This window comes from Gopherus evgoodei, unplaced genomic scaffold (genome assembly GCF_007399415.2).
Source record: "Gopherus evgoodei ecotype Sinaloan lineage unplaced genomic scaffold, rGopEvg1_v1.p scaffold_73_arrow_ctg1, whole genome shotgun sequence".
NCBI lineage: Eukaryota > Metazoa > Chordata > Testudines > Testudinidae > Gopherus > Gopherus evgoodei.
Window position 1 is genome coordinate 98,777 of NW_022060094.1, and position 25,256 is coordinate 124,032.

The 25,256-nt window shown below is 43.8% G+C and overlaps 2 protein-coding genes and 1 pseudogene across 2 annotated transcripts; 1 reads left to right on the forward strand and 2 right to left on the reverse strand.

Moving 5' to 3' along the window:
• Window positions 1-1,089: 1,089 nt before the first annotated feature.
• Window positions 1,090-1,665, reverse strand: LOC115643847 (putative olfactory receptor 14L1). Its single transcript, XM_030547849.1, has one exon. The coding sequence runs from the start codon at window positions 1,663-1,665 to the stop codon at window positions 1,090-1,092; it is 576 nt and encodes a 191-aa protein (XP_030403709.1).
• Window positions 1,666-15,548: 13,883 nt separating this feature from the next.
• LOC115643848 (olfactory receptor 14I1-like) lies at window positions 15,549-16,178 on the forward strand. Its single transcript, XM_030547850.1, has one exon. The coding sequence runs from the start codon at window positions 15,549-15,551 to the stop codon at window positions 16,176-16,178; it is 630 nt and encodes a 209-aa protein (XP_030403710.1).
• Window positions 16,179-22,300: 6,122 nt separating this feature from the next.
• Window positions 22,301-22,875, reverse strand: LOC115643849 (annotated as a pseudogene).
• Between the last annotated feature and the right edge of the window lie 2,381 nt (window positions 22,876-25,256).

Genomic DNA, 25,256 nt, shown 5'->3' on the forward strand with positions numbered 1-25,256 from the left:
GACAGCCAAACTCCCTAGTGAGAGAGAATGGCTCAGTGCCACCTCAGAGCCCTGGCACATCCCATCCATTGGCCCATCTCCAATTAGGGTTGCCCTATGCTTCAGAGATTAAAAAAAAAACAATCTCCCAGAATACACAGAGTGGGGCAGAGGAATCCCTTCCTGACACCTGCTAGTGGCCAGATGAAACCTTGAAGCATGAGCTTTTAGGACCATAAGACATATGCAACAAATGAGACCCAGGACTGTTGAGCCTGACCCCCCACCATCACAAGCAGCCCCATCATACAATCCCACTCAGACAAGTGTCCATCTTGCTCTTCAAATTAATTCAGTTGTTTGCCTCCCATAACTCCTATTAGGAGGCTGCTCCAGAACATTGTCCCACCGGTGGTTAGTAACCTCCCTGGAAATTTTTAGCCAGTCTCTCCATTTCTCACCTGGCCAAATGTACACATGAGCCAAGCTAACACAGTCTGGCTCCTTGGACCCCTCTAGTTGTTAGACCACAAATGGTGTTTTAGAAGACCATGGTCCAAGTCCCCAGCTGGTGGTAATGGATATACAGCTCCATTGGAGGCAGTAGGTCAGATTCACAAGTGCTGCAAATTGCTTTAGTGACACCAGAGTCAATGGAACTGCACCGATATGCTGAAGATCTACCCGAAATGTCTTCTCACCTACCCAAGTCTCACATCAGTCTGACTCCTTTAGTTCCAACGAAGCCACTCCTGATTTATGCACACAAGCAAAACAACTCCAATTATTATTTTCAGTGGCCATGGAATGGGTTCACATGGCCAAGCAGTGTAACGGATATTATTTTGGTACAGAATGAAAGTCTGATTCCTCTCGTGCACACAATTTACACCCATTTAACAACAACTGGACCAGGTTTTCTACTGGTGTAAATCACCCCAGCAGCAGTGACATCAGCGGAATTAATCTGGATTTGCATCGGTGCAACTGAGATCAGAATCAGACCTGGTTGTGTGCAAGCTGTGTGGTCATGGAAATCACTGACATTAAATGAACAGATACTAAGTAAGCAAACTTTTATTAGATAAAGACAGATTAATTCTTGGTGAACTAGCTACACCCAGTCAGTCTCTTCAGAGCAGCTTTCATCTCCTTGTTCCTCATGCTGTAGATAACTGGATTCATGATTGGTGGCAATATAGAATAGAGAACAGCAACCACAATATCCAGAGCAGATATGGAGCTGGAGGTGGGTTTCAGGTAGGCAAAGGCCCCAGTAAAAACAAGCAAGGAGACTACAGTGAGGTGAGGAAGGCAGGTGGAGAAGGCTTTATGCCAGCCCTGCTCAGAAGGGATTCTGAGCACTGATTTGAAGATCTGAACGTATGACACAATGATAAAAACAAAACAGCCTAAGACTAAACACACACTAAATGCAAGAACCCCAACTTCACTGAAATATGAGTCAGAGCAGGCAAGCTTGAGTAGCTGGGGGATCTCACAGAAGAACTGATCCACCATGTTGCCTCCACAGAAGGTCAATGCAAACGTGTTCCTGGTATGTAGTACAGAGTAGAGAATCCCACTGATCCAGGCACCAGCTACCATTTGCACACAAGCTCTGCTGTTCATTATTGTCTCATAGTGCAGTGGTTGGCAGATGGTGACATATCGGTCATATGCCATGATGGTGAGAAGGGAAAAATCTGCTCTCAAGAAGAGGAAGAGGAAAAAGACTTGGGCAACACATCCAGCATAGAAAATGGACCTGGTGTTCATGAGGGAGTTGGCCATGGATTTGGGGACGGTCATAGAGATGGAGCCAAGGTCTGCAATGGACAGATTCATCAGGAAGAAGTACATGGGGGTGTGAAGGTGGTTGTTGAAGGCTACAACCACGATGACAAGAAGATTCCCCACCAGGGATGCCAGATAAATCACTAGAAACACCACAAAGTGCAAAATCTGCAGCTCCCAAACGTCAGAGAATCCCAGGAGAAAAAACTCGGTCATGGTGGTTCGGTTGGACATTTTCTTTCTCAGGACATCATGTGATGGTGTCTGGGTGGCAGGGGAGAGACAAGAGCAAGGCCAGGATTAGATTAGTGAAATAACTCTCCTTTTGTGAAAACCAACTTAATTTTCTTGAGTCAGATCCTTATCTTGTGAGGATTGGTGTAATATGGGAATGAGAATGGGGAAAACAGTAGAAAATAATAGAGTTACTCCTGATTTACACTGAGGTGAGAGAAAATAGAATCATCTCAATGGACTTCAGTGCAGTTACTCCTAATTTACACCAGGGGGATGGAGGGGAGAAATAGGAACAATTGCTTTCGAGGTATTTGTATACCTCTGTCACTCAGAGGTGGGCGAACTCTGGATAACAGTTTATAAAAGTTACTACCCTCAGTGTACCGAGGTGAATCAGGGGACTGCCTGGCCAGATTCTGCTTCCAGGGCACTGCTGTGAATGTGAGGTAATTTCACTGCATGCCATGGAATTACTCCCCATTTATACTGCTCTAAATGGGAGCAGAATCTCGCATGGAGGTGACTGAACCTGGACAGTCATATTTACACAGTGAACTCGAGTCAGAAATAAAGCCCAGGAGTCCTGATGCCCCATCCCCTGTTCCAGCTGAAATTCTAACAGAAATTGTTCTGAAATGAGACTTTCTCAGTCTCTCCTGTTGAAGCTGCTTCACTTTGAATCAGTAATTAAATAGTCATTGGAGCAGGGATTTGAATTTGGCTCTTCCAGACACCGGGTGAGTGTCCCACGCAGGAGAATCTCTCACCCATGTTTGCTGGCCCAATGGCTCTCCATTGTTAGTCGCAGCAGTCATTCCTGATGGCAGTGGAGAGGCTGAGATGCAGTCTGATGTAATGGTTAGAAGAGGGGACTGGGAATCAAGGCACTCTCCTGTAAAGTAGGAATTCAGATCCTTTCTCATCATCAGTCAGAGGGAGGGATTGAACCTGAGTCTGTCATAGGCCAGCTGAGTGCCCTAACCACTCAGCTTTATGTTATGAAGGGTGCCTGCCCCAGAGTCCTTATGAGAGACAGAAATAGAACCCCCAGTTCCGGCTCCTCTCCTCTCTACACTGGACTTAACTTCCACCCAGAGCCACACATAAAACTCAGGATTCCTGGCTTTCAGTCCCCACAAATCTTACCCACTAAACCACTGGTGGGCAAAATACAGCCTCAGGCCACATCTGGCCCGTGGGACTGTCCTGACTGGCCCCTGAGCTCCTGGCCCAGGAGGTTAGGCCCCAACCCCTCACCTGCTGTCCCTTATCCTCTGGAGAAATGGTCTGGGCAGCGGGGCTGTGAGCTCCTGGGGCAGAGCATCTGCAGTGCCCGGTCTGACCTGGTGCTCTGAGTTGTGTGGTGGCGGCGGCAGCAGTGTGGCTCAGCTCTAGCTTGGCAGCGCGGCTTTAGCGCTGCCAGTCACCAGTGCTCCAGGGAGTGCAGAAAGGGGGTAGGAAGCGGGGGGAGTAGTTGGATCGAGGGTGGGGAGTTTGGGGTGGTGGTCAAGGGCAGGGGTCTGGATAGGGGGCAGGGAGGTTGGAAGGGAAACAGGGGGATGAATGGGAGCATGGGTCCCGGGGGCAGTCAGGAAGGAGGAGGGGTTGGATGGGGCAGCAGGAGGCAGTCAGAGACAGAGGTTCCAGGGGCTGTCGGGACAGTGAGAAGGGATGGTTGGATGGGGCAGGAGTTTCAGGGGGGCAGTCACTGAATGTGGGGGTGAGTGGGGCAGGAGTCTGAGTGGACAGATAGGAGGTGGAGGCCAGGCTTTCCATACATTTTATGAAATCCGATGCGGCCCTCAGGCCACAATGTTTGCCAGCCCCTGCACTAAACCTTGTTCCCTTCCCAGAGCTGAGCATAGAACCAAGGAGTCCTCACTCCTAGTCCCCACTTCTCTAACCCTCTAGACTCAATGCCTAAAAGACAGAAGTAACAATAAACTTAGAACTAGACAAAACCTGATGTAGATAGGTAGATAGGTAGGTAGGTAGATAGATAGATGTTACAGCAAACTAACAGACAGACATGAATAAGAAAAGAACAGATACAGAGTGAGAGAGAAACATAGAACTAACACAAACTGACAGATAGAGAAGTAAAAACAAGCTAATTGAGAGAGAAAAGTACAGGCAGAGAGCAATAACAACAGACTAATGTATATAGAGAGAAAAGTATCAAAGAACTGATAGTGTTTGTCACAATTTTAATGTAAACTGCTCAATCGATTCTAAAAAAATATGTGTATCTATTTGATTAATTCCACCACTCCCAAGAGAAGGAAACTGAGACATGAATATTCTGCTGTCTTTCCTAAGGTAACTGCTTTGGACTACTTCAGTTTCCCATGCACAGATTGAGCTAAGAGTGAAACTGAAAAAAACATGTATTGTCATTTACAATTGTGTTATTAAAGAGCCACTCTGTAACTCTCAAATATATTTCATTGCAAGAGCAAAGTTACGATGTTGGTCTGTGTGGAATCCTCCCAGACTGAGATGTCTTTTCTCCTCCAGCTACATACAGCAATTGGTTTCTCCTTTCTCTCTAGCCCCATACACACTGCTCTGTCAAGCAATCTCTCTATCTAATGCCCTCATCACTGTATTGTGAGGCCATTCCCCCACCGCACTGAGGCTGAGCTGCTGGAAGTACACTGAGATCTGTGCTGTCTGCAGATGAGCTGTGCGTCAAAAAGGCTGGTGCTGCAGGAAGTTGATTTATCCATGTCTGTTTTCTAAGGGCTTGTGAGACTCCCTGGAGCCCTCACCAGCCCAGAAGCAACAGTTCATTTCTCTTGCTCTCTACTTCCCTGAAGAGATTCCAGAAACTATAATAATCAGAATTACAATGAGGCAGCAGAGTCTAGAGGAAAGATTGTGAAGCAAACACTGCGGGACCGCAGGACTGTACTCCAGATGTCTGGCATCAATTCCTAGTCCTGCCACTGACTTGCTGTGTTACCTTGGGAAAGTCCTTCCCTGGGGCTGTCTTTTTCTTCCCACCCTTTGCCGGTCCCTGGGGCAGAGACTGTGTCTTACCTAATATAATGGGCCTCTCATATCAGGTGCAACTTTCAGATAATTAATTATTAAAAAGCTAAGGGTCAAGGCACCCTGAGATCTGATCCCAACCATTGCCATGACTTTGTTCAGTCCCTTCACTGCTCCATTCCTCAGTTTGTCAGCCATCTAATGGGGAGAATAATTACAACTTGGAGGATAATTCATAATAAGTGAAGATGCTCAAAAATATTTTCCTGTCAAAATAGCCTTTTTAAGAAAAATTGCTTGTCATTGAAAATAATTGTGGTGTGGAAAGAATTCATTTTGAATTAATTTTTCTATGGCATTTGGTTTGTTGGTGTGGGGAAGGTGTTTTTGGCTCTCTTTTTATTAGAATCTGGAGATGAAAAACTTTTTTGTATATTTTTTCAGGTTTTTGGGGAAAGTTTTCAAAATTAGAAATCTTTTCCCAAAACTAGAACATATTTACCATAAAGTGAAATTTTTACTAGAGAAGGTTATTGAAAACCAAACACTTTTTAGTCTCCAGTTTCATTTTTTCTCCCACCTCCTATCCAAAAGAAATATTATGGGATGTTTCAATGAAAACAAAAGAATGACATTCCCCACAAATATATAATTTTCATTTTTGACCAGCTTTAATAATGAGTAATTAAAACTAAATAAAATGCATGTGAGCTGATGTGGGTGCAACATTCACCACAATTTTATTTGACAGCATCTGCTTATCACAGGAACTGTCTAACTGGGTCAGTCATTTTGACCATTCAGTCCTGTATTGTACCCCTGACAGTGGCCAGCACCACCTGATTCAGAGAAAAGTCTACAAGGTGCTATAGTGGAGAATTCTCAAATGACCTGCCCATGGTGGAATCTCATGAGCAGCAGGTGATGAATGGTCTATAGCGTGAGAAAGGTGAGTTTCTACTATTCATATTGTTTGATCTATTACCAAGTAACTGCGTGCTCTCATTATCCAGATAAACTGGAATCAAAGGAACCTACTGGATTTGTGTGTCTAAATCCCATTGGTTTTCAACAGGAGAGGAGTGCCCAGTTCCATTAACCCTCTTTGAATATCTCACTTCGTTTTGATTAATTACTATTGTCAATTCTATCACTGAAAACTTTCCAGTCAAGATTGATGTTTTTAAAATGGGGAATCACTGGCTAGGTGGTGGCAGTGCTGAAAAGGATCTTGGGACTAGAGTGGATCACAAATGGAATATGAGTCAACAATGTGATGTCATTGCGAAAAAGGTTGATATCATTTGGGGTATATTAAAAAGAGTGTCATATGTAAGACACAGGAGGTAATTGTCCTGCTCTACTTGGCACTGGTAAGGCCTCACGTGGAGTACTGTGTGCAGTTCTGGGTGCCACACTTTAAGAAAAATGTGGACACATTGGAAAGAGTTCAGAGGAGACCAACAAAAATGATCAAAGGTTTAGATAACCTGTCCTGTGAGGAACAGTTAAAAAAACAGGCATGCAGAGGAATGGGGTTTAATCTAGAAAAGAGGACCACTAACCTCAGTCTCTAGCACAATCTAATATTTTTTTATTAAAACTACTGTTTAAATGATGCCTCGCACAGCCAGGTTAAAATATACATATACAGACTAAATGGGGATAAATGTTAGAGAAATTGTAGTAAGAGAGGAGATTTGAAGCATTGGACACGTCCATTCACTAGTGAGTATTGTACACAATCCGTAAAGAAATGACTCAATTGTTGGATATTTATTATCTAATAACCTTCTGGTGATCGTCCTGTGGCTTTGTGGTGGAAATGGTCACACAAAAGCAAATTAAAAATTAACTTCTGATCTGCTAGTAACTGCTCAGCTATTAGTAATCTCTCAATGGGAAAATAGTCCAACCATTGAGGAATGGTTCAAAACAAGATAGGAGGTTGGTTATGGAAAAATTAACACAACAATTACATATTCAGCAAAATCGACAGAGCTCTGAACTACATCCATCACTGTGACCTTGAGGAATGTGTAGGGCTGATGTCATTTCTCCTACATGAGAGTTTTTATTTATATTGCCATCAGAACAGACCCAATATTATTCTTACCTGTCTTTGGTGAAAAAGTGACAGCTCTGCAAAATCTGCACAGGGCCTGCCTTCTCCTAGAGTGAGGCCAAAGCAGTGTGGTGGCTTATTTTTCTTATCACATTTGAGATGCCTTGGGGTCAGATGCCTATTGTGAACGAGAAGAATATTCACACCGTGTATTGTGTCCAGGTCCGTATTTCTGGGAGGCATGTTTGCCTTTCTCCAAGGTATGTGAGAGAAGACAACTGGGTTTGGAATATCTGCAGCTGATGTCAAGTATCAGAGGGTAGCCGTGTTAGTCTGGATCTGTAAAGGCAGCAAAGAATCCTGTGGCACCTTATAGACTAACAGACGTTTTGGAGCATGAGCTTTCGTGGGTGAATACCCACTTCCTCAGATGCATGTGGAGGAAGAGGGTATTCACCCACGAAAGCTCATGCTCCAAAACGTCTGTTAGTCTATAAGGTGCCACAGGATTCTTTGCTGCTTTTGCAGCTGATGTGTTGATCTATAGTTAAAGATTGCTGAACAAGCATATTTAGAACCAAATTTTAAGATACTTATAAGTGTTTATTCAAGCAAGACTCTGGTTGGGCCAGACTGGGATCTCAATAACACCAGAGTAAAGCTGAAGTCACTGGAGTTATTTTGGCTTCATCCCCGAGATCAGAATTTCCTCCACTGTAAGTTTTGCCTGATTAAAGACAGAGTAAAAGCTGTCCATCCCATTGTACCATTTTTGCAGTGGTGTAACCTCACTGAAATGAGTGGAATTACGGTGGCATAAATCTGGTATAATGGAGAGGACAATATAGCTCATTTTTTCTTGTTCATGTACAACATTTGAATGAGAATTATGCACAAAGCAGACAACAGCTTTAATCTATTCTGAAAACTATACTAATAGTTTATTGTTATGGTCTTGTCTGTTGCAACCTCTATAAGTAGTCTTGGAAGGATTAGATTTTTATTAGTAAATAGTGGCAAATGTTGATTTCACCGTGCACACAAAACCAATGAAAAAAAATTTCCTTCAACAATCAATATTTCCAGTCAGACAAAGTTAAGAAAAATGCTGCTTGAGAACTTACTAGTGTTTGACTGTGTATATTTTGACGTCATGTTGAAACGTTGTACTTTCACAGTTTCAAATTTAACTTTTTGAATCTAAATATGTACTGTCATTAAATAACTATTGTCTCACCCTTCCATAATTTCCTGCAGCTGTGAACATTTAAACTGATAAAAATAAAAAAAATGCTTAATTATAAACATCAATGTTATTAGTCAAATTTATAGATATAAAAATTAAATACTGCCAAGCCAATGTATAAGATACTATTGTCTATGGTCAGGAGTCCCATTTGCATTTTATTTTGGAAAGTATCTAACGTGGTTTTTTTTTTTAATTTAAAGGAATAAATGTCAGGCCAAGTTCAGAAGGTGCTTAAACACAAACCCACCTTTACGCTTTTGAAGTAATGCACCTTTTCACTTTCTCCCAATTTGTCCCCATCGTCTGGGAAGAGCCACAGTTAAACATCCACAAAGTTACTTCTTTCAAATCCCTCTTTAAAACTCCCTTTTGCCATCATACCTACAAAATACTCAACCGCAGTCAGGGAGCAGGTGTGCTGGAAAAACTGCCCATCATGCTGATGAGCATTGTCTCATTGCTACCTTGTTCTACCCTGTCTCTCTGTCTGTCTGTCTCCACCTGCTGTCTCATACCTTTTAATTAGACTCTAAGCTGTTTAAAGCAGTGACCATCTATTTGTTTTGTGTTTGTACAGAACTTGGTGCAATAGGTTCCTGATCCATAACTGGTGTTACCAATATTAATACTAATCCCATTTAAATTAAATATTTTGCTGCATCAGAGCCCAAATGGAACAAATTCATCCCGATGTTTAACCAGCATAGCTAAAAAGAGACACTGGGGATGAATTTAGTACCAAATATTAAAAATAAGAAGGTATAATACACACAGAGCAGAAAAGAGATAAAGAACTAATTACACAGAGTACAAGTCATAGACACCACTCACTCGCATTTAGTTAAAACTAGAGAACCTCCACTGACTTCAATGGACTTACTCTACAGTCATTCAGTGGTATAAACTAGACAAGAACTTGGCACAGAGAGACACACTGAAATTCAACTTCCTTCACTGGCAGAAGTTTACAGTATCAATTACATTGCAATAAGCCCTAAAACTGGACTTTCAAAAATGGGCTGAAGGAATAAGGGCTTGCTTAGGCCCGGGTTACACTGATGTGGGGGTTCGAACTAAGATACACAACTTCAGCTTCACTATTCACGTAACTGAAGTCGAAATATCTTAGTTTGACTTATCTGGCCATCCTCACGGCAGCGAGTCGACCACGGTGGCTCCCCCGTCTACTCCGCTTACTCCTCTTGTGGAGCTGGGGTTCCGGAATCGAAGGGGAGTATGTTCGGGGATCGATTTATTGCATCTAGACAAAACGTGATAAATCAATCCCTGCTACATTGAACACTCCCTGCTGATCTGGCGGGTAGTATAGATGTACTCTTAGGCCTGGTCTACACTACAATTTTAGGTCGAATTTAGCAGCGGTACCTCGATTTAAGCCTAGACCCATCCACACAACGAAGCCCTTTTTTTCGACTTAAACGGTTCTTCAAATCGATTTCTTTACTCCACTTCCAACAAGGGGATTAACACTGAAATCGGCTTTGCTAGGTTGAGTTTGGGGTAGTGTAGATGCAATTCAATGGTATTGGCCTCTGGGAGCTATCCCAGAATACTCCATTGTGACCACCCTGGGCAGTGCTCTCAACTCAGATGCACTGGCCAAGTTGACAGGAAAAGGTCTGTGAACTTTTGAATCTCATTTCCTGTTTAGGCAGCCTGTCAAGATGCAGGTGAGTTCCGATCTCATCAGCACAGGTAACCAAGATGGAGTGCCAGGATCGCAAAAGAGCTCCATCATGGACCGAACGGGAGGTATGGGATCTGCTTGTGTCAAACCTTAGTCCCAGATTTGGACCTTAGCGTCCAAAACATGGGGGTTAGCGTGAAAACCTCCAAGCTTAGTTACCAGCTTGGACCTGGTACTTTCTGCCACCACCCAAAAAATTAGAGTGCTTTGGGGCACTCTGGTCCCCCTGAAAAACCTTCCCTGGGGACCCCAAGACCCAAATCCCTTGAGTCTCACAACAAAGGGAAATAATCCTTTTTCCCTTCCCCCCTCCAGGTGCTCCTAGAGAGATACACAGACACAAGCTCTGTGAATCCAAACAGAGTGACTCCCCCTCTCCGTTCCCAGTCCTGGAAACAAAAGCACTTTCCTCTTCACCCAGAGGGAATGCAAAATCAGGCTAGCAAATCCAACACACACAGATCTCCCCCTGATTTCTTCCTCCCACCAATTCCCTGGTGAGTACAAACTCAATTTCCCTGAAGTAAAGAAAAACTCCAACAGGTCTTAAAAGAAAGCTTTATATAAAAAGAAAGAAAAATACATACAAATGGTCTCTCTGTATTAAGGTGACAAAATACAGGGTCAATTGCTTAAAAGAATATTGAATAAACAGCCTTATTCAAAAAGAATACAAATCAAAGCACTCCAGCACTTATATTCATGCAAATACCAAAGAAAAGAAACCATATAACTTACTATCTGATCTCTTTGTCCTTACACTTAGAAACAGAAGATTAGAAAGCAGAACTACTTCTCCAAAGCTCAGAGAAAGCAGGCAGACAGAGAACAAAGACTCAGACACAAAATTCCCTCCACCCAAAGTTGAAAAAATCCGGTTTCCTGATTGGTCCTCTGGTCAGGTGCTTCAGGTGAAAGAGACATTAACCCTTAGCTATCTGTTTATGACAGCTTGCCATATGGGGAGATGAATTCATGCTAGCTGAACTCTGTTGCAGTAAACAAAATGCCAAAAGATTAGAAAAAGTCTTAAAGGGCATGAAGGACAGAGGCCATAACGGGGACACACAGTAGTGCCACATGAAAATTAAGGAGCTAAGGCAAGCCTACCACAAATACTCAAGCTGGCCTGTTCTGACCTCAACTTGGTGAAAATGTGGTTATTTCCTTTAACATATTCTTAGGTTTAATCTGCTTTGGTTTTATAATTGCGTCATATGTTCAGATCTTCAAAACAGTGCTGAGAATTCTCTTTGAGAACGGTCAGCATAAAGCCCTCTCCACCTGCCTTCCTCACTTCATTGTGGTCTCCTTGTTATTTTGCACCAATCTATTTGCTTATGTGAAGCCCAACTACCTCTCTCCATCACTTCCGGATCTTGTGGTGGGTATACTTTATTCCATGGTGCCTTCTCTGATGAATTTGATCATCTACAGCATGAGGAACAAGGAGATCAAAGGTACCTTGAAGAAACTAACTGGATGGAGGTTATTCACCAAAAATAAAATTTCTAGATTTCTCCCATGACCATGGTTTCATTCTATGTTTCCTTACAGATATAATCAAATGATGACATTATTGTCTCCATGGGAAGGTGATATGCAATCTTTTTTATACAAAATGTTGTGTTTACAGTGATAATAATCCAGACTAAATTAACTGAAGTCAGTGGAGTTACTCTAGGTTACTCTAGAGTCTAAATCAGAGAAGAATTGATTAATCAATCTAGATATAAATGGTCAAACAACAACAACACTTTGTTAACACAGAGTTAAGGTTGCCCAGTGATAGTTCAGACCCTTCCAGAATATTGTGTTGTACAGCAAAATTTAAACTTTGGAAAGCCAAGAAATAGAGAATTAAGATACAAGCTCATACAACCTTAACTCTGCCCCCAGGAGCTGATAATAGCCCTATGGAATTCTCTGCATTAAACTCCAGTTGCATTCATTGTGTTAGCTGTAGCTGACTTGAATGGTGGAGGGAGAAGAGTGGTATGTTTGTGATATGAGGAGCTTTGGGATTAGTTGAGGAACACCATAGAGCTGTGTTTGTAATATGGGAAGATCTGGTCTCACCCCTGCACCCTATGTGTGACCAAAGGGAAGAGGTGCATTTGTCCCCTAAGGGTCCTGTCTGCATCTTTTCAATATAGAATTGTGTAGGTCATGTCAGTAGCCGGGTACTGGGGTCATCTTTTCAGTGGTGAGGGGGGATATGAGAGCAGGCTGTGGATTTAATGAGGGGTATGAGAAAGTAGAATTTAGGTGGTCTCCTGTGTTCAAGTGTGAAAGGGCTGTAAAAGGGTATGTAGTTAAATTGTACCAATGTGGCATTCTGTGGGGGGAACAGGCCCAGTGTTCAAGCATAGGGCAAGCACAGGTAGCGCCTGTCCATCACAGATACAAGGCAGAGTGGGAGTGTGGGTGTTAGGGGTGTTGTGGGGCCTCACCCTAAGTGGGCAGAGTTAAGGTTATGTGGGCATTTACCTTACATTACCTTAATTCTGTACGTCCAGATTTTCAGAAGCTTGAGTTTTGCTGAACTGGACTTTCTGGATGGGCACGAGCTGTCACTGGGAGACCTTAACTCTGTTTAAATGAAATTTTTGGCTATTTAAATTCCTAGCAATTTGAAGAGAAAGAATAATGTTGGTAGGAGTAAGTGGTCCCTGTGGCGGCTGTAGATAGCAGTACATATGGATGACGAAAGAAGCAAAATGATCTTTCAAGATCCACCATGTTTTTCTGGACAGGAGCTGTATTATATGCGTGTCTGAGCGCACCTCACATTCATCCCCAGAACCTCTCCATAAGTGCAGCACAAAGCCAGACACATCTATCTGCCAGTGAAGTGGCCTATTTATCTTAATGAGCTATTCTGAGCTGAGTGAGAACCCCTCCAGGAGATGATGCAGCCTGAAACAATCGCTTTGAGAGGTGTGAACTGCTCCACTTGTACCAGCACCCCGGTGCCTGCAGGGTCTTCACAGTGTTGTTGGTGCATGCTCCACATGTGCCTCTTCTCAGCTTCACACCCCAAGGCGTGGCACTTCTCTAGACCCAGCACACATGTTCCCAAGATTATGTGAGGGGAGCAGGGAGTGTTGGACCCCCATATGTGAGCACCCAGATATTGTCACAGACATGGGTGGGGAATGTGGAGATGTCAGGTGCTCCTGTCCCCATTTTCCCCAAGGCTGCTGTCACTCACCCTCATATTACCCTCCCCATCTCCTGACCCCAAAACAGTATCCTGACCCCCAACTCATCTCCTATCCACCCTCCTCATTTATCCTTCTTCCAATAATCACCCCTCCTCTCACTGCCCCCAAAACTCTTCTCTTCCTTTCCCACCAACTCTTCTGCCCCCAATCATCCCCTCTCCCAGTGAGAATGTGCATGGGGTATGTATTTTCATTTCAAAAGTAGTGTTAGCACCTTCTTCATATTCGGCTGTACTAAAGTGACAGTTCCCCAAGATTAGAAACCCTTTAGTAGAGGCAGATGCCTCCTGTTTTTAGTCACAGATTTCTGCCCAGGGTTAGATTTTAAGTCACAGGGCCTAGGTTTGTTGGCCAGAACATTCTTCTTTCAGCAGCTATGGGGCTGCGAGTCAGAAACAGCTTTCAACCAGCTCCTTCTCTTGCCATGCACATGCACAGTGCAATCCATTCGGCGCGACTCCAAGCACTGCAAAGGCTGACGCACCTAACTGAGAACTAAACACTATGGCTAATGACGCTGTCACTTTATTTCCCCCTGAGGCCCTGTGGGTGGACTGCACTCTGCTGGGGTGTCCCTTGAGCTTTGGAAATCCTGATGTGAGCATGTGAGCCCCAGTTTGATCTCTAGCTGTGCACAATAAATCAGCACCAGAATGCACCGACTATAAGAAAGGTTAGAAATACTCCACTGCAGTGAACTGATTTCCCTCTCACTTATCCTAGTGTAAATCAGGAGTAACCCCACTTGAGTCAATGGGGCTGATTCCCCTGTCACTCATCTCAAAGTAAGCCCATGGTGTTATACTGAAGTATGTCTGGTTTCAGGGAGAGAAGATTTACGCCCTTTGACTCCAAACTCTGCCACATCCTCCACCCCCTGAATGTTCTTACTCTAATCACTGAATGTCTCCTTCCCTCTTCCTCACACAGCCCAGACCCCCAAACAATCCCCCCAGCCCTTAATCCCCTCCCTACCCTCTTATAAACCTCCAGCTCATGGATGCTTTCAGTCCCTGTTCTTTGAGATTCCCCCTCCCATGGCCAGAACCAATTCTCCACCCTGAGTTCCTGATTCAGCTTCCTCAGAGATCACAGCTGAACCCCTCTGCCCACCAGTCCCCTCCTCTGCTCTGCCCCACTCCCCTGACATGGCCCCAGCCACAGGGAACAGCCCCCCATCCCTGCTTCCTTCTGTCCCGCCTCGAAACACCAGACATTCTCTCCTCCTTCTCTCCATTGGCCAGCTTTGGCCACCACTTCCTTCCCACACCACTCTCCTCCTTCCTTTGCCTGGCCCGTTCTAGAGCTGGGGGAAGGGTGGGGCATTCAGTCCCTTATCCCATTTAGTCCATCACCTCTCAGCCAAGCCAGCCTAAGGAGGGGAGAAGGGAGCGCTCATCTGCAGAGTAGATCCCTGTCTGCTAGGAACTGCAGAGACCCAGCAACTCAGGACATCCAGCGAAGGGACATGACAGTGGCTGCTGGATAATAGTGATGGGGGCATGAGAGAGAGAGATAACCAAACAATCCTTGCAGTGGGTGCAGAGAGAGAGAGAGATGACAGAAGATTCCTAACACTGGAGGCTCAAATGCATGGCAAGCTGGGAAAAATTCCACAAAGCTCAGCACAGTAATTTTACCATTTCAGTTAAATATGTTAGAGCATTAATATACAGGGCTAATTTAAGAATATAAATTTGAATTACATTTGGAACTCCTTAAGACTTTTGCTATCAAGTCAATCAACCATCTAGAGCCTATCAGCATTTTTTTTTAATCAAAAAAAAATTGAGTTTTCATAGACTCTCCAAAATCTCCAAGTTTTCATGTTTTGGCAAGTGAGAAACAAACATTTTTTGCAGCAAAACTAATTTTTTTCTGCCTCGATCCACCCAAAATGAATTTTCAGTTTTCCTATGTGTATATATAGAAAGTCTCAGGTATATATATGAAGTATCCATGAAATATGTTTGAGGATACCTGAGACTTTCTATGAAAATTTGATTTATGGAAAACACAATTTTCCTTTGAAAACAATTTAATTAGAAAATTTCTGACCATGCATAATAGGAAACTGAGCTTTAAGAAAGTCTGGGGAATGCAAATATTGTCCAATAATATGATAATTTCAAAGCCATACATTCTATTTCATCTGTTTTTATTTGCAGCCATTGGTTCATACTGTTAGTTATGCCTAGGGCTCCAGTGAGGCCTATACTGACTGCAGCCGAACCCTGGCCATTGCTCTTGTCCTTCCCTTCACAGCCATCACATGATGTACAGAGGAAGAAAATGTCCATCCAAATCACCGTGACCGAGATCCTTCTCTTGGGATTATCTGGCATTTGGAAGCTGCAGATTTTGCATTTCATGCTGTTTTTAGCGATTTACCTGGTAGCCCTGACTGGGAATCTTCTCATCAAAGCCATAGCCCTCGACCACCATCTTCACACCCCCATGTATTTCTTCCTCACGAATCTGTCCATCCTAGACCTTGGCTGCATCTCCACTGTCAACCTCAAGTGCGTAGCCAATTCCCTCATGAGCACAAAGGTCATTTCATATTACGGATGCATCATCCAAGTCTTTTTCTTCCTTTTCTTCGCTACAGCTGAGCCTCCCTTACTAATCATCATGGCTTACGACTGGTACATTGCCATCTGCCAACTACTGCACTACAAGTCAATGATGAACAGGAGAGCTTGTGTTCAAATGGCAACAAGTATCTGGATCAGTTGTGCTCTCAATTCTGCATTGCACGTTGGGAACACATTTGCAATAATCTTCTGTGGAGACAATGAGATGGAGCAGTTCTTCTGTGAAGCCCTCCAGCTCCTCAAACTTGCCTCCTATGACTCATATCTCAGAGAAATTGGGGCTATTGCCTTTAGTGTGTACTTTGCCTTAAACTGCAATTTTTAAAATATATAAAATTGTGTCTTATATTCTGATCCTCAAAACAGTGCTGAGAATTCCCTTTGAGCAGGGCCAGCGTAAAGCCTTCTCCACCTGCCTCCCTGACCTCATTGTGGTCTCCATGTATGTTTGCACTGCTAGTTTTGCCTATGTTAAACCCACCTCCCACTCAGTCTTAGGTCTGGATCTCATGATGGCTGTTTTTGTATTCTGTGGTGCCTCTCATGAAGAATCCGATCATTTATAGCATGAGGAACGAGGATATCAATGCTGCCCTTTGGAAAATGATTGGGTCAAGGCTATTATCCAAAAAATAAAATGGCCACCTTTCTCTCAAGACCATTGTCTCATTCTATGCTTCTTTATAAATATAATCAACTGTTGACATTATTGTTTCTATGAGAACATAACGTACAATCCATTTCTGCACACTGCCATATTTACACTGGTATATATCTACAAAAACTCCACTCAGGTCAATGGAGTTGCTGTAAATTTTCACCTATATAAATAAGATAAAAATCTATCTATCTGTCCAGCTAAGAACATAAGAATGGCCATAATGGGTCAGACTAAAGTTCCATCAAGCCCATTATCCTGTCTACACATAGTGGTCAATATCAGATGCTTCAGCGAGAATGAAAAGAACAGGACAATTATTGAGTGACCCATTCTGTGCTGTCCAATTCCAGCATCTGGCAGTCAGATGCTTAGGGAAACCCAGAGCACGGGGTTGCATCCCTGATCCTCCAGGTTACTAGCCATTGATGGATCTACCCTTTATGAAAATATCATGTGTAGCTATCCATCCATCCCCATACATACCCCTCCATTTATTGATCGATCCATCAATGTGAGGCTTTTGTACTGCCACCCATCACCATGATATCAGAACACTTTCAACATAAAATCAGTTACCATATCAAAGTCACACATGAGGTGTCTGGCTCTTCTCCTTTGTTCAGGATAGGGAGTAAACATTCTGACCCCACTGTGTCACTGAGGCTGGAGGAGCTCTCTGCCCCCACTACTGACCCAGGGCCGAAAGAGTTATCAGCATCTGCCATAGCGCTCAAGGTGTCAGCTGCTGCCCCCAGTGGCAGGGATCTTTTGCTATAATGAACCTCTGGCTTTAACGAACAAATGGCTTAGATCCTCAGGGGTTCGTTATAGCAAGGATGTACTGTATTTGATTGATTGATTTATTTCTTTGTTCCACATGTTTTTGGAATATGTGGGTGGGGGTTTGGGAGGGCTAGGTATGTTTGATTAGATGGGAGTATCCATTTGATATCACCAAGTAGTGGGTACTACCAGATCGGGCCCAGGATCAAGAACACGCTTATCTTCCACTAGTTTGTGGTTTGCTAGCAGAGACAGGGACGTTCCTCATGGGACTTAGCCATCTTTCTCTGAGCTAGCACACACTCCTCTCCTCGGAGTCCTTAGAGTTAGAAAAATTTTCCCAATCTTTAACTTAAATCTCTCTTGCTGCAGATTCAGTCCATAACTTCTTGTCCTATCTTCAATGGACATGGAGGACAATTGATCACCATCCTCTTTATAACAGCCCATAACATATTTGAAGACTGTTAGTAGGTCCCCACTCAGACTTCTTTTCTCTTCCTAGTACGGCAACTGCCACTGAGGAAATGATCAAAGAGCAGCAAAATTCTTTGTGCATATGCTAAACCATTTGATGAGACACAAATACAACAAGGCTCAGAACTTCAAATCTATCAAATTCCCCAAGCAGCTTTGAAAATTCCCTTCAATGGGACTGGACGTCCAATACACCTCGGCAGCTTTTACCAAGGCTAGTGTTGGATTCTCCACCACTTGATGTCTTTAGATCAAGACTGAATGCCCTTCTGGAACATTCATTCATCAAACATGTTATTGGGCTCAAGACAGGAGTAAATGGCCTGTAATCTACAGGAAGGTGGAAGATTCAGACTGGGTGAGCTCATGGTCCCTTCTGACCTTAAATCTTATGAATATTCTGCAAAAGCTTCCACTGATGGGACCTAGGGTCCAAACCCCCTTTGGACCTTTAAAATTCTTGACTAAAGCCTGTTTTTAATCTCTTGTTAGTTGGCTCCTTACTTGAAAGCTTTCAAGAACTAAATCCTTCTTTTCACCTATTAAGCAAGTACACTTCTCCAAGGCAATGTGTCTCACACATAACCCAGTGACATCCTGTCTGGGGAGAAGACAGGGCTGTGATTTTTTAAGAGTTCTGAGGAGTTAAATGCACGTTCTCAAGGACTCCTTTAACTCCATTAGGCCCTACTCCAGAAGGGATCCACACTGTTCACTGTTGGACAATATACCCACCACCAGTGCCTCTGGGACAAAATGCAGTAAATCTAGTTTGTTGTAACATATTCCTGGTAGAGGAGATTTCTAGGAAGCTGTGCAGAAGCTGTTTGGGAGGGCTGAGCATGGTGAATCCAGGTAGCTGGCCATTCATTTGGTTTTAAACTGGATAATCCGCTTTTTGTCTGGTTTGTCCCCTGTTTGGTACTGAGACAAAACCAGACATAGTTTTGTTCAGTATCATGGGTGAGGGACACATGCAAGGTCACACTGACAGGCAAGGTGATGAGCAAGGGGTGGGACCACCGCTTTCTCAGAAGTACCAGAATGTCAGGTGTGACGTTACTTTATATAAATAATAAACCCTATAATAATTCATAGAAATATGCTTATGAGTGTGAATATGACATGACTGGAATGTGTTTTATGTTAGATGTGCCATGTAACATATCACTGCAAAGGTTGTGATCTACTGGATGTATTCATTCTATTTACATGCATGCATCATTTTTGTTTTTGAAGTTAATAATATTGGCAATGTACTTGTTTGATTTTAAGTAGCCTCAGTGAAGCAGTTAGTCAGCTTCTTGAGAAAAGACTATTCTCAGTCAGTGCTCAGTCAAGAAACAATTAAGCTAACAATGAACTCTGAGAGATGCCAATCCACAGCTGAGCTTTCCTGGGAATGTGGCATCGTCCGGTAAAGTTATGAGTCATGCATGGACATATGACTTCCCTCTGTGAATCCAAAACTTCGTCGTGCTGCTCTGGATAGGAGAGGAGAAGGGGTTTCCACCCACAAGAGAAATTTGATTTAAACCCCTGGGAACCCCTCCATTCTGTCTTTAGCTGTCTCAAGAGATATCCTCTCAATCTCCAAAGGATACCTGAAAGAAACTTGAACAATGGATGCTAGCCATAGGGGTGTGAGTAATTGCTGGACTCAGACTAGAAGGAGGCTAGTCTGTAAAAGAAGCTTACTGGAACATCTCTGAGGGTGAGATTTCATCTGGAATCACTTTCTTACTGTATTAGGGCTTAGACTTGCATGTTTTGTTTTATTTTGCTTGGTAATTCGCTTAGTTGTGTCTCTTATTACTTGGAAACACTTAAATCCTACTTTTTGTTTTTAATAAAATCACTTTTGACTTATTAATTAACCCAGAATATGTATTAATATCTAGGAGAAAGGAAAACAGCTATGCATATGTCTCTATCAGTGTTATAAAGGGTGAACAATTTATGAATTTATCCTTTATAAATTTTATACAAGGCAAAATGAATTTATTTGGGGTTTGGTCTCCATTCAGAGTTGGGTATCTGAGTGTTGGAGACAGGAACACTTCTTATGCTGTTTTCAGTTAAGCCTGCAGCTTTTGGCGGATGTGGTTCAGATCTGGGTCTGTGTTTGTAGCAATCAAGCATGTCTGGCTCAAACCAGGCAAGGCACTGAAGTCCCAAGCTGGCAGGGAAGACAGGCTCAGAAGTGGTCCAGGCACAACAGGTGGCAGTTCCCAGGGGGGTTTCGGTGATCCAACCGGTCAGATCCAGCATTCTGAGAATGCATCATTGGCCAACCTAGCTGAGGGAAGAACTGGGAAACATTTTTCTAAACCTTTGGCAGATTGTTTAACTCAGTTAAAAACATAGCAGCATCTGTCATGAATAGGGTGAGGAAACCATTTTCCATTGATGAGTTTCTTTGACCAGCTCTACCAACCTGAGGTGAGAACAGCAAACACCCCCCTGCCCATGCCATGCATATTCCGTCTCCAGAGTGCAGAGAGAGTAGGAATGAGCATGTCTGAGATGATCCAGGAATAAAACTGCTCCTCCTCTCACTAAAGAATTCTTCCCCCTTAGGTCTCACTCTCACTGCTGTTCTGCAGTAGCTTAGTAGGCAATATCAGCCTCTGATCAGTGCAGGAATAAGGTCTCCTGAACTTTTCAGGCCACTTCCATGTATGCGACAGTCACCATCTAATCTAGGCTGGCACCCGGGAGACTCAACCAGAGACCTCTAGGGCCCAAAGTACGAGCTTCTACAGCTTGAGCTGAACAGCCAGACTGCCTGACAGCCACTGGAACAGCCTCCTATCCTCTAGGTGTGGCACAGAGGGGCCTCATAACACGCACTACCCATGGGTGAGGTTTATACAGCGACACTGCACAACTACACGGGTCAAGGGCTCCATCTGAGCTGGAGTCACTTCCCTGAGCCAGGAGGAGAGGGAGTCACAGACAGATACACTAATGCAATGTAATGGACTCTACTGGACTTTATTCTCTGAGTGGCCCCTTCTTCTCTTCCCCATCCATGAACATCCATAAAGTCACAGAGTTCAAGGCCAGAAGGGACAACCAGATCATCCAGTCTGACCTGCTCTATGCCAACACCACCCGGCACCCACAGACCAAACCCAACCACTGAAATTTGACTGAAGTATCACAGCCCTCAGGAGACTAGACAGTTCTGTGCCACCGGCAGAGAACAGAAGAGATGGAGGGACACTAGTGCCTGAGGCCCCTGCAGTGGCAGGGAAATGATTGAGATACACCCAGAAAACCCTTGCAAGTGACCCACACCATATGCTGCAGGGGAAAGCAAACCCCTCCCAAGCCGCAAGTTCCCTGCCAATCTGACGGGGGGAGAATTCCTTCCTAACCCCACTTGGTGATCATTAGACCCTGAGCATGTGGGCAAGAGCCAAGCATCCGAGAGCAAGAGAGAGAGAGAGAGAGACAATGGTTCAGTGCCATCTCATAGCCCTGGCACATCCACCTAATCTCCCAACTCCAGTCAGGGCTGCCCAATGCTTCAGAGTTTTTTAAAAAAAACCTCCCAGAATACACTGGGTCACAGGGAGTAAACCCTTCCGTACCCCTGTCAGTGGCCAGATGAAACTGTGAAGCATAAGCATTTAGGAACATAAGACATATGCTACAAGTGAGCCTCAGGGCTGCTCAGCCCTGACCCCCACCATCACAAGCAGCCCCATCATACAATCCTACCCAGACATGTGCCCAGCTATCTCTTAAAACTAATTCCGCCATTGGACCTCCCATAACTCCTATTGAGAGGCTACTGTAGAGCCTTGCCCCACTGGTGGTTAGAAACCTCCCTGTAATTTCTAGCCAGTCTCTCCATATCTCACATACCCAAATGTGAATGTAAGCCAGGCTGACAAAGTCTGGCTCTTTGTCCCCCTCTAGTGGATAGGCCACAAATGGTGGTTTTTAAGACAATGGACCCGTCCCCAGCTGGTGGCAATGGATATACAGCTCCATTGGAGGCAGTAGGTCAGATAAAAAGATGCTGCAAATTGCTTTAGTGCCACTAGAGTCAATGAAACTACACTGATGTGCTGAAAATCTACCCAAAATGTCTTTTCTCGCCTACCCCAGTCTTACATCCATCTGAAGCTTCTGGTTCCAATGTAGCCACTCCTGATTTATACACACAAACAAGACAACTCCCATCATTGTTTTCACTGGCCATAGAATGGGTTCAAGTGGCCAAGCAGTGTAAAGAGTTTCATTTTATCACAGAGTAAAAGACTGATTCCTCTTGTGCACACAATTTACACACATTTAACTCCTCAACTGGACCAGATTTTCTGCTTGTGCAAATCACACCAGTGGCAGTGACATCAGCAGAGTTAATCTGGATTTGCATTGGTGAAACCGAGATAGGAATCAGACCTGTTTGTGTGCAAGCTGTGTGATCATGGAAATCACTAACATTAATTAACGAATACTACAGAAGCAAACTTTAATTAGAGAAAGACAGAAAATTAATTATTTGTGAATTATCTACACCCAGTCAGCCTCCTCAGGGCAACTTTGATCTCCTTGTTCCTCATGCTGTAGATAATTGGATTCAAGACTGGTGGCAGTACAGAATAGAGAACAGCCACCACAAGATCCGGAGCAGATGGGGAGCTGGAGTTGGGTTTCAGGTAAGCAAAGATGCCAGTGCAAACAAACAAGGAGACCACAATGAGGTGAGGAAGGTGGTGGATAGGGCTTTATGCCGGCCCTGTTCAGAAAGGATTCTGAGCACTGATTTGAAGATATTTACATATGACACAATGATAAAAACAAAGCAGCCTAAGAGTAAACATGCACTAAAGACAAGAACCCAAACTTCACTAAGATATGTGTCGGAGCAGGCGAGCTTGAGTAGCTGGGGGATCTCACAGAAAAACTGATCCACCATGTTGCCTCCACAGAAGATCAATGCAAATGTGTTCCCGGTGTGTAGCACAGAGTAGAGAATCCCACTGATCCAGGCACCGGCTGCCATTTTGACACAAGCTCTGATATTCAACATTCTCTCATAGTGCAGTGGCTGGCAGATGGCGACATATCGGTCATATGCCATAACAGTGAGAAGGGAAAAATCCGTTCCCACCAAGGAGACGAGGAAAAAGACTTGAGCAACAAATCCAGCATAGGAAATGGACCTGGTGTCCATGAGAGAGTTGGCCATGGATTTGGGGACAATGACAGAGATGGAGCCAAGGTCTAGGAGTAACAGATTCATCAAGAATAAGTACATGGGGGTGTGAAGGTAGTTGTTGAAGGTTATGGCCATGAAGATAAGAAGATTCTCCATCAGGGCTGCCAGGTAAATCGCTAGAAACACCACAAGGTGCAAAATCTGCAGCTCCCAAACATCAGAGAATCCTAGAAGAAGGAACTCGGTCATGGTGGTTCGGTTGGACATTTTCATTCTCAGGATATGTCTCAGGATGTCTGCGGAGGGAGGGACAAGAGCAAGGACCAGGATTAGATCATTAAAGTAACTCTCCTTTTCTGAAATCCACCTTAATTTTCTTGAGTCAAAACTTTAGTTTGTGAAGATTGGTGTAATATAGGAATGAGGATGGGGAAAACAGCCCCATTAACTCCAATGGAGTTACTCTTGATTTATACTGGGGTGAGAGAAAGTAGAATCAGCTCAATGGACTTCAGTAGAATTACTCCTGATTCACACCAGGATGATGGAGAGGAGAAATAGGAACAATTGCTTTTGAGGTATTTGTATACCTTTGTCACGCAGAGGTGGGAAAACTCTGCATAACAGTGTATAAATATTACCATCCTCAGTTTACAGAGGGGAATTGAGGGTCTGGTTGGCTAGATTCTGCTGTCAGGGGCATTGTTGCAAATGTGGGATAATTTCACTTCGTGCCATGGAATTACTTCCACTTTATACTGCTCTAAATGGAAGTAGCATTTTGCATGGAGGTCACCGAACCCTGTCACAATTAAACAGTGAAATCAAGTCAGGAATACAGACTGTACCCCTGACACACCATCTGCTGTTCTAGCTGGGGTTTCATGCTCATTTCAAGAGACAGACATTCTGATTCCCCTCCTGCTTCTCTATCCACTCAACTAAACTCCCTTCCAGAGCTTGGAAGAGAACTCAGGAGTCCTGACTCCCAATTTGCCCACTGCTCTAACCCACTAAATACAAGCTGGGAGTGCTGGCTCTACTCATTGGACTCAACTCTCTCTCAGAGCTGGGAACACAAGTGAGGTGTCTCGACTCCTGTCCCCTCCTCTAACCATTACATCAGACTGCATCTCTGCTTCTGTCCCAGTGACTCTCCAGTGCCATCAGGAAAGACTGTTGCGAGTGACAATGTGAGAGTCATTGAGTCAGCATACTTGCATAAGAGTCATTCTCCTGTATGGTAGTTGGGGCACTTACCTGGTGTCTGGAAGAGACAAATCCAAGTCCCTGCTCCAATGACTATTTAATTATTGATACAAAGTGTAGCAGCTCCAACAGGAGAGACAGAGATAGTCTCATTTCAGAGCAACTCATAGCCAAACAGCTCAGGCACTTTCCTGTAAAGTGGGAATTCAAACCCCTTCTCATCATCAGTCAGAGAGAGGAACTGAACCTGAATCTGTCACAGGCCAGCCAAGTACCCTTATCACTCAGCTTCAAGTTCCGAAGGGTGCCTGTCCCACACTCCTTATTAGAGACAGAAATTGAACCCCCAGTTCTGGCTCCTCTTCTCTCCACCCTGGACTGAATTTCCTCTCAGAGCCACACATAGAACTCAGGAGGCCTGGCTCTCAGTCCCTGCTACTCTTACCCACTAGACCCCACTCCTTTCCCAGAGCTGGGGATAGAACCCAGGACATGTGGCTCCTAATCCACCCCACTCTAACCCACTGGAAGCAAATGCCCTTGCACCAATCTAATAGACAGAAGTAACCATAAACACAGAGCTAGAGAAAGAGTGTGAAAACTAGATACAAACCGGGGAGGTGGAGATGTAACAAACTAACAGCAAGACACAAGAAAGAAAAGCATAGATACTGAGAGTGAGAGAGAAACACAGAACTAAAACAAGCTAAGAGGTAAATAGAGAAAAACAAACTAACAGAGAGAGAGAAGTACAAATAGATAGACAGCAATAACAACAAGCTAATGTATATAGAGAGAAAAGTAACAACGAGCTAAAAGTTTTTGTCATAATTTTTGGACAATTTTAATGTAAACTCCTCAATCCATTCAATTTGATTAATCGCCCCATTCTCCACAGGAGGAAACTGTGGCACAGATATTCTGACCTCTCTTTCCTAAAGTAACTGCTTTGGTCTGTCTCAGTTTCCCATGCCCAAATTGAGCTAAGAGTGAAACTCTGAACAAATATCTGTCACTTACGATTTCATCCTGAAAGTGACACTTTGTAACTCCCAAATATATTTCATTGCAACAGCAAACGTGTGGCGCCTGTC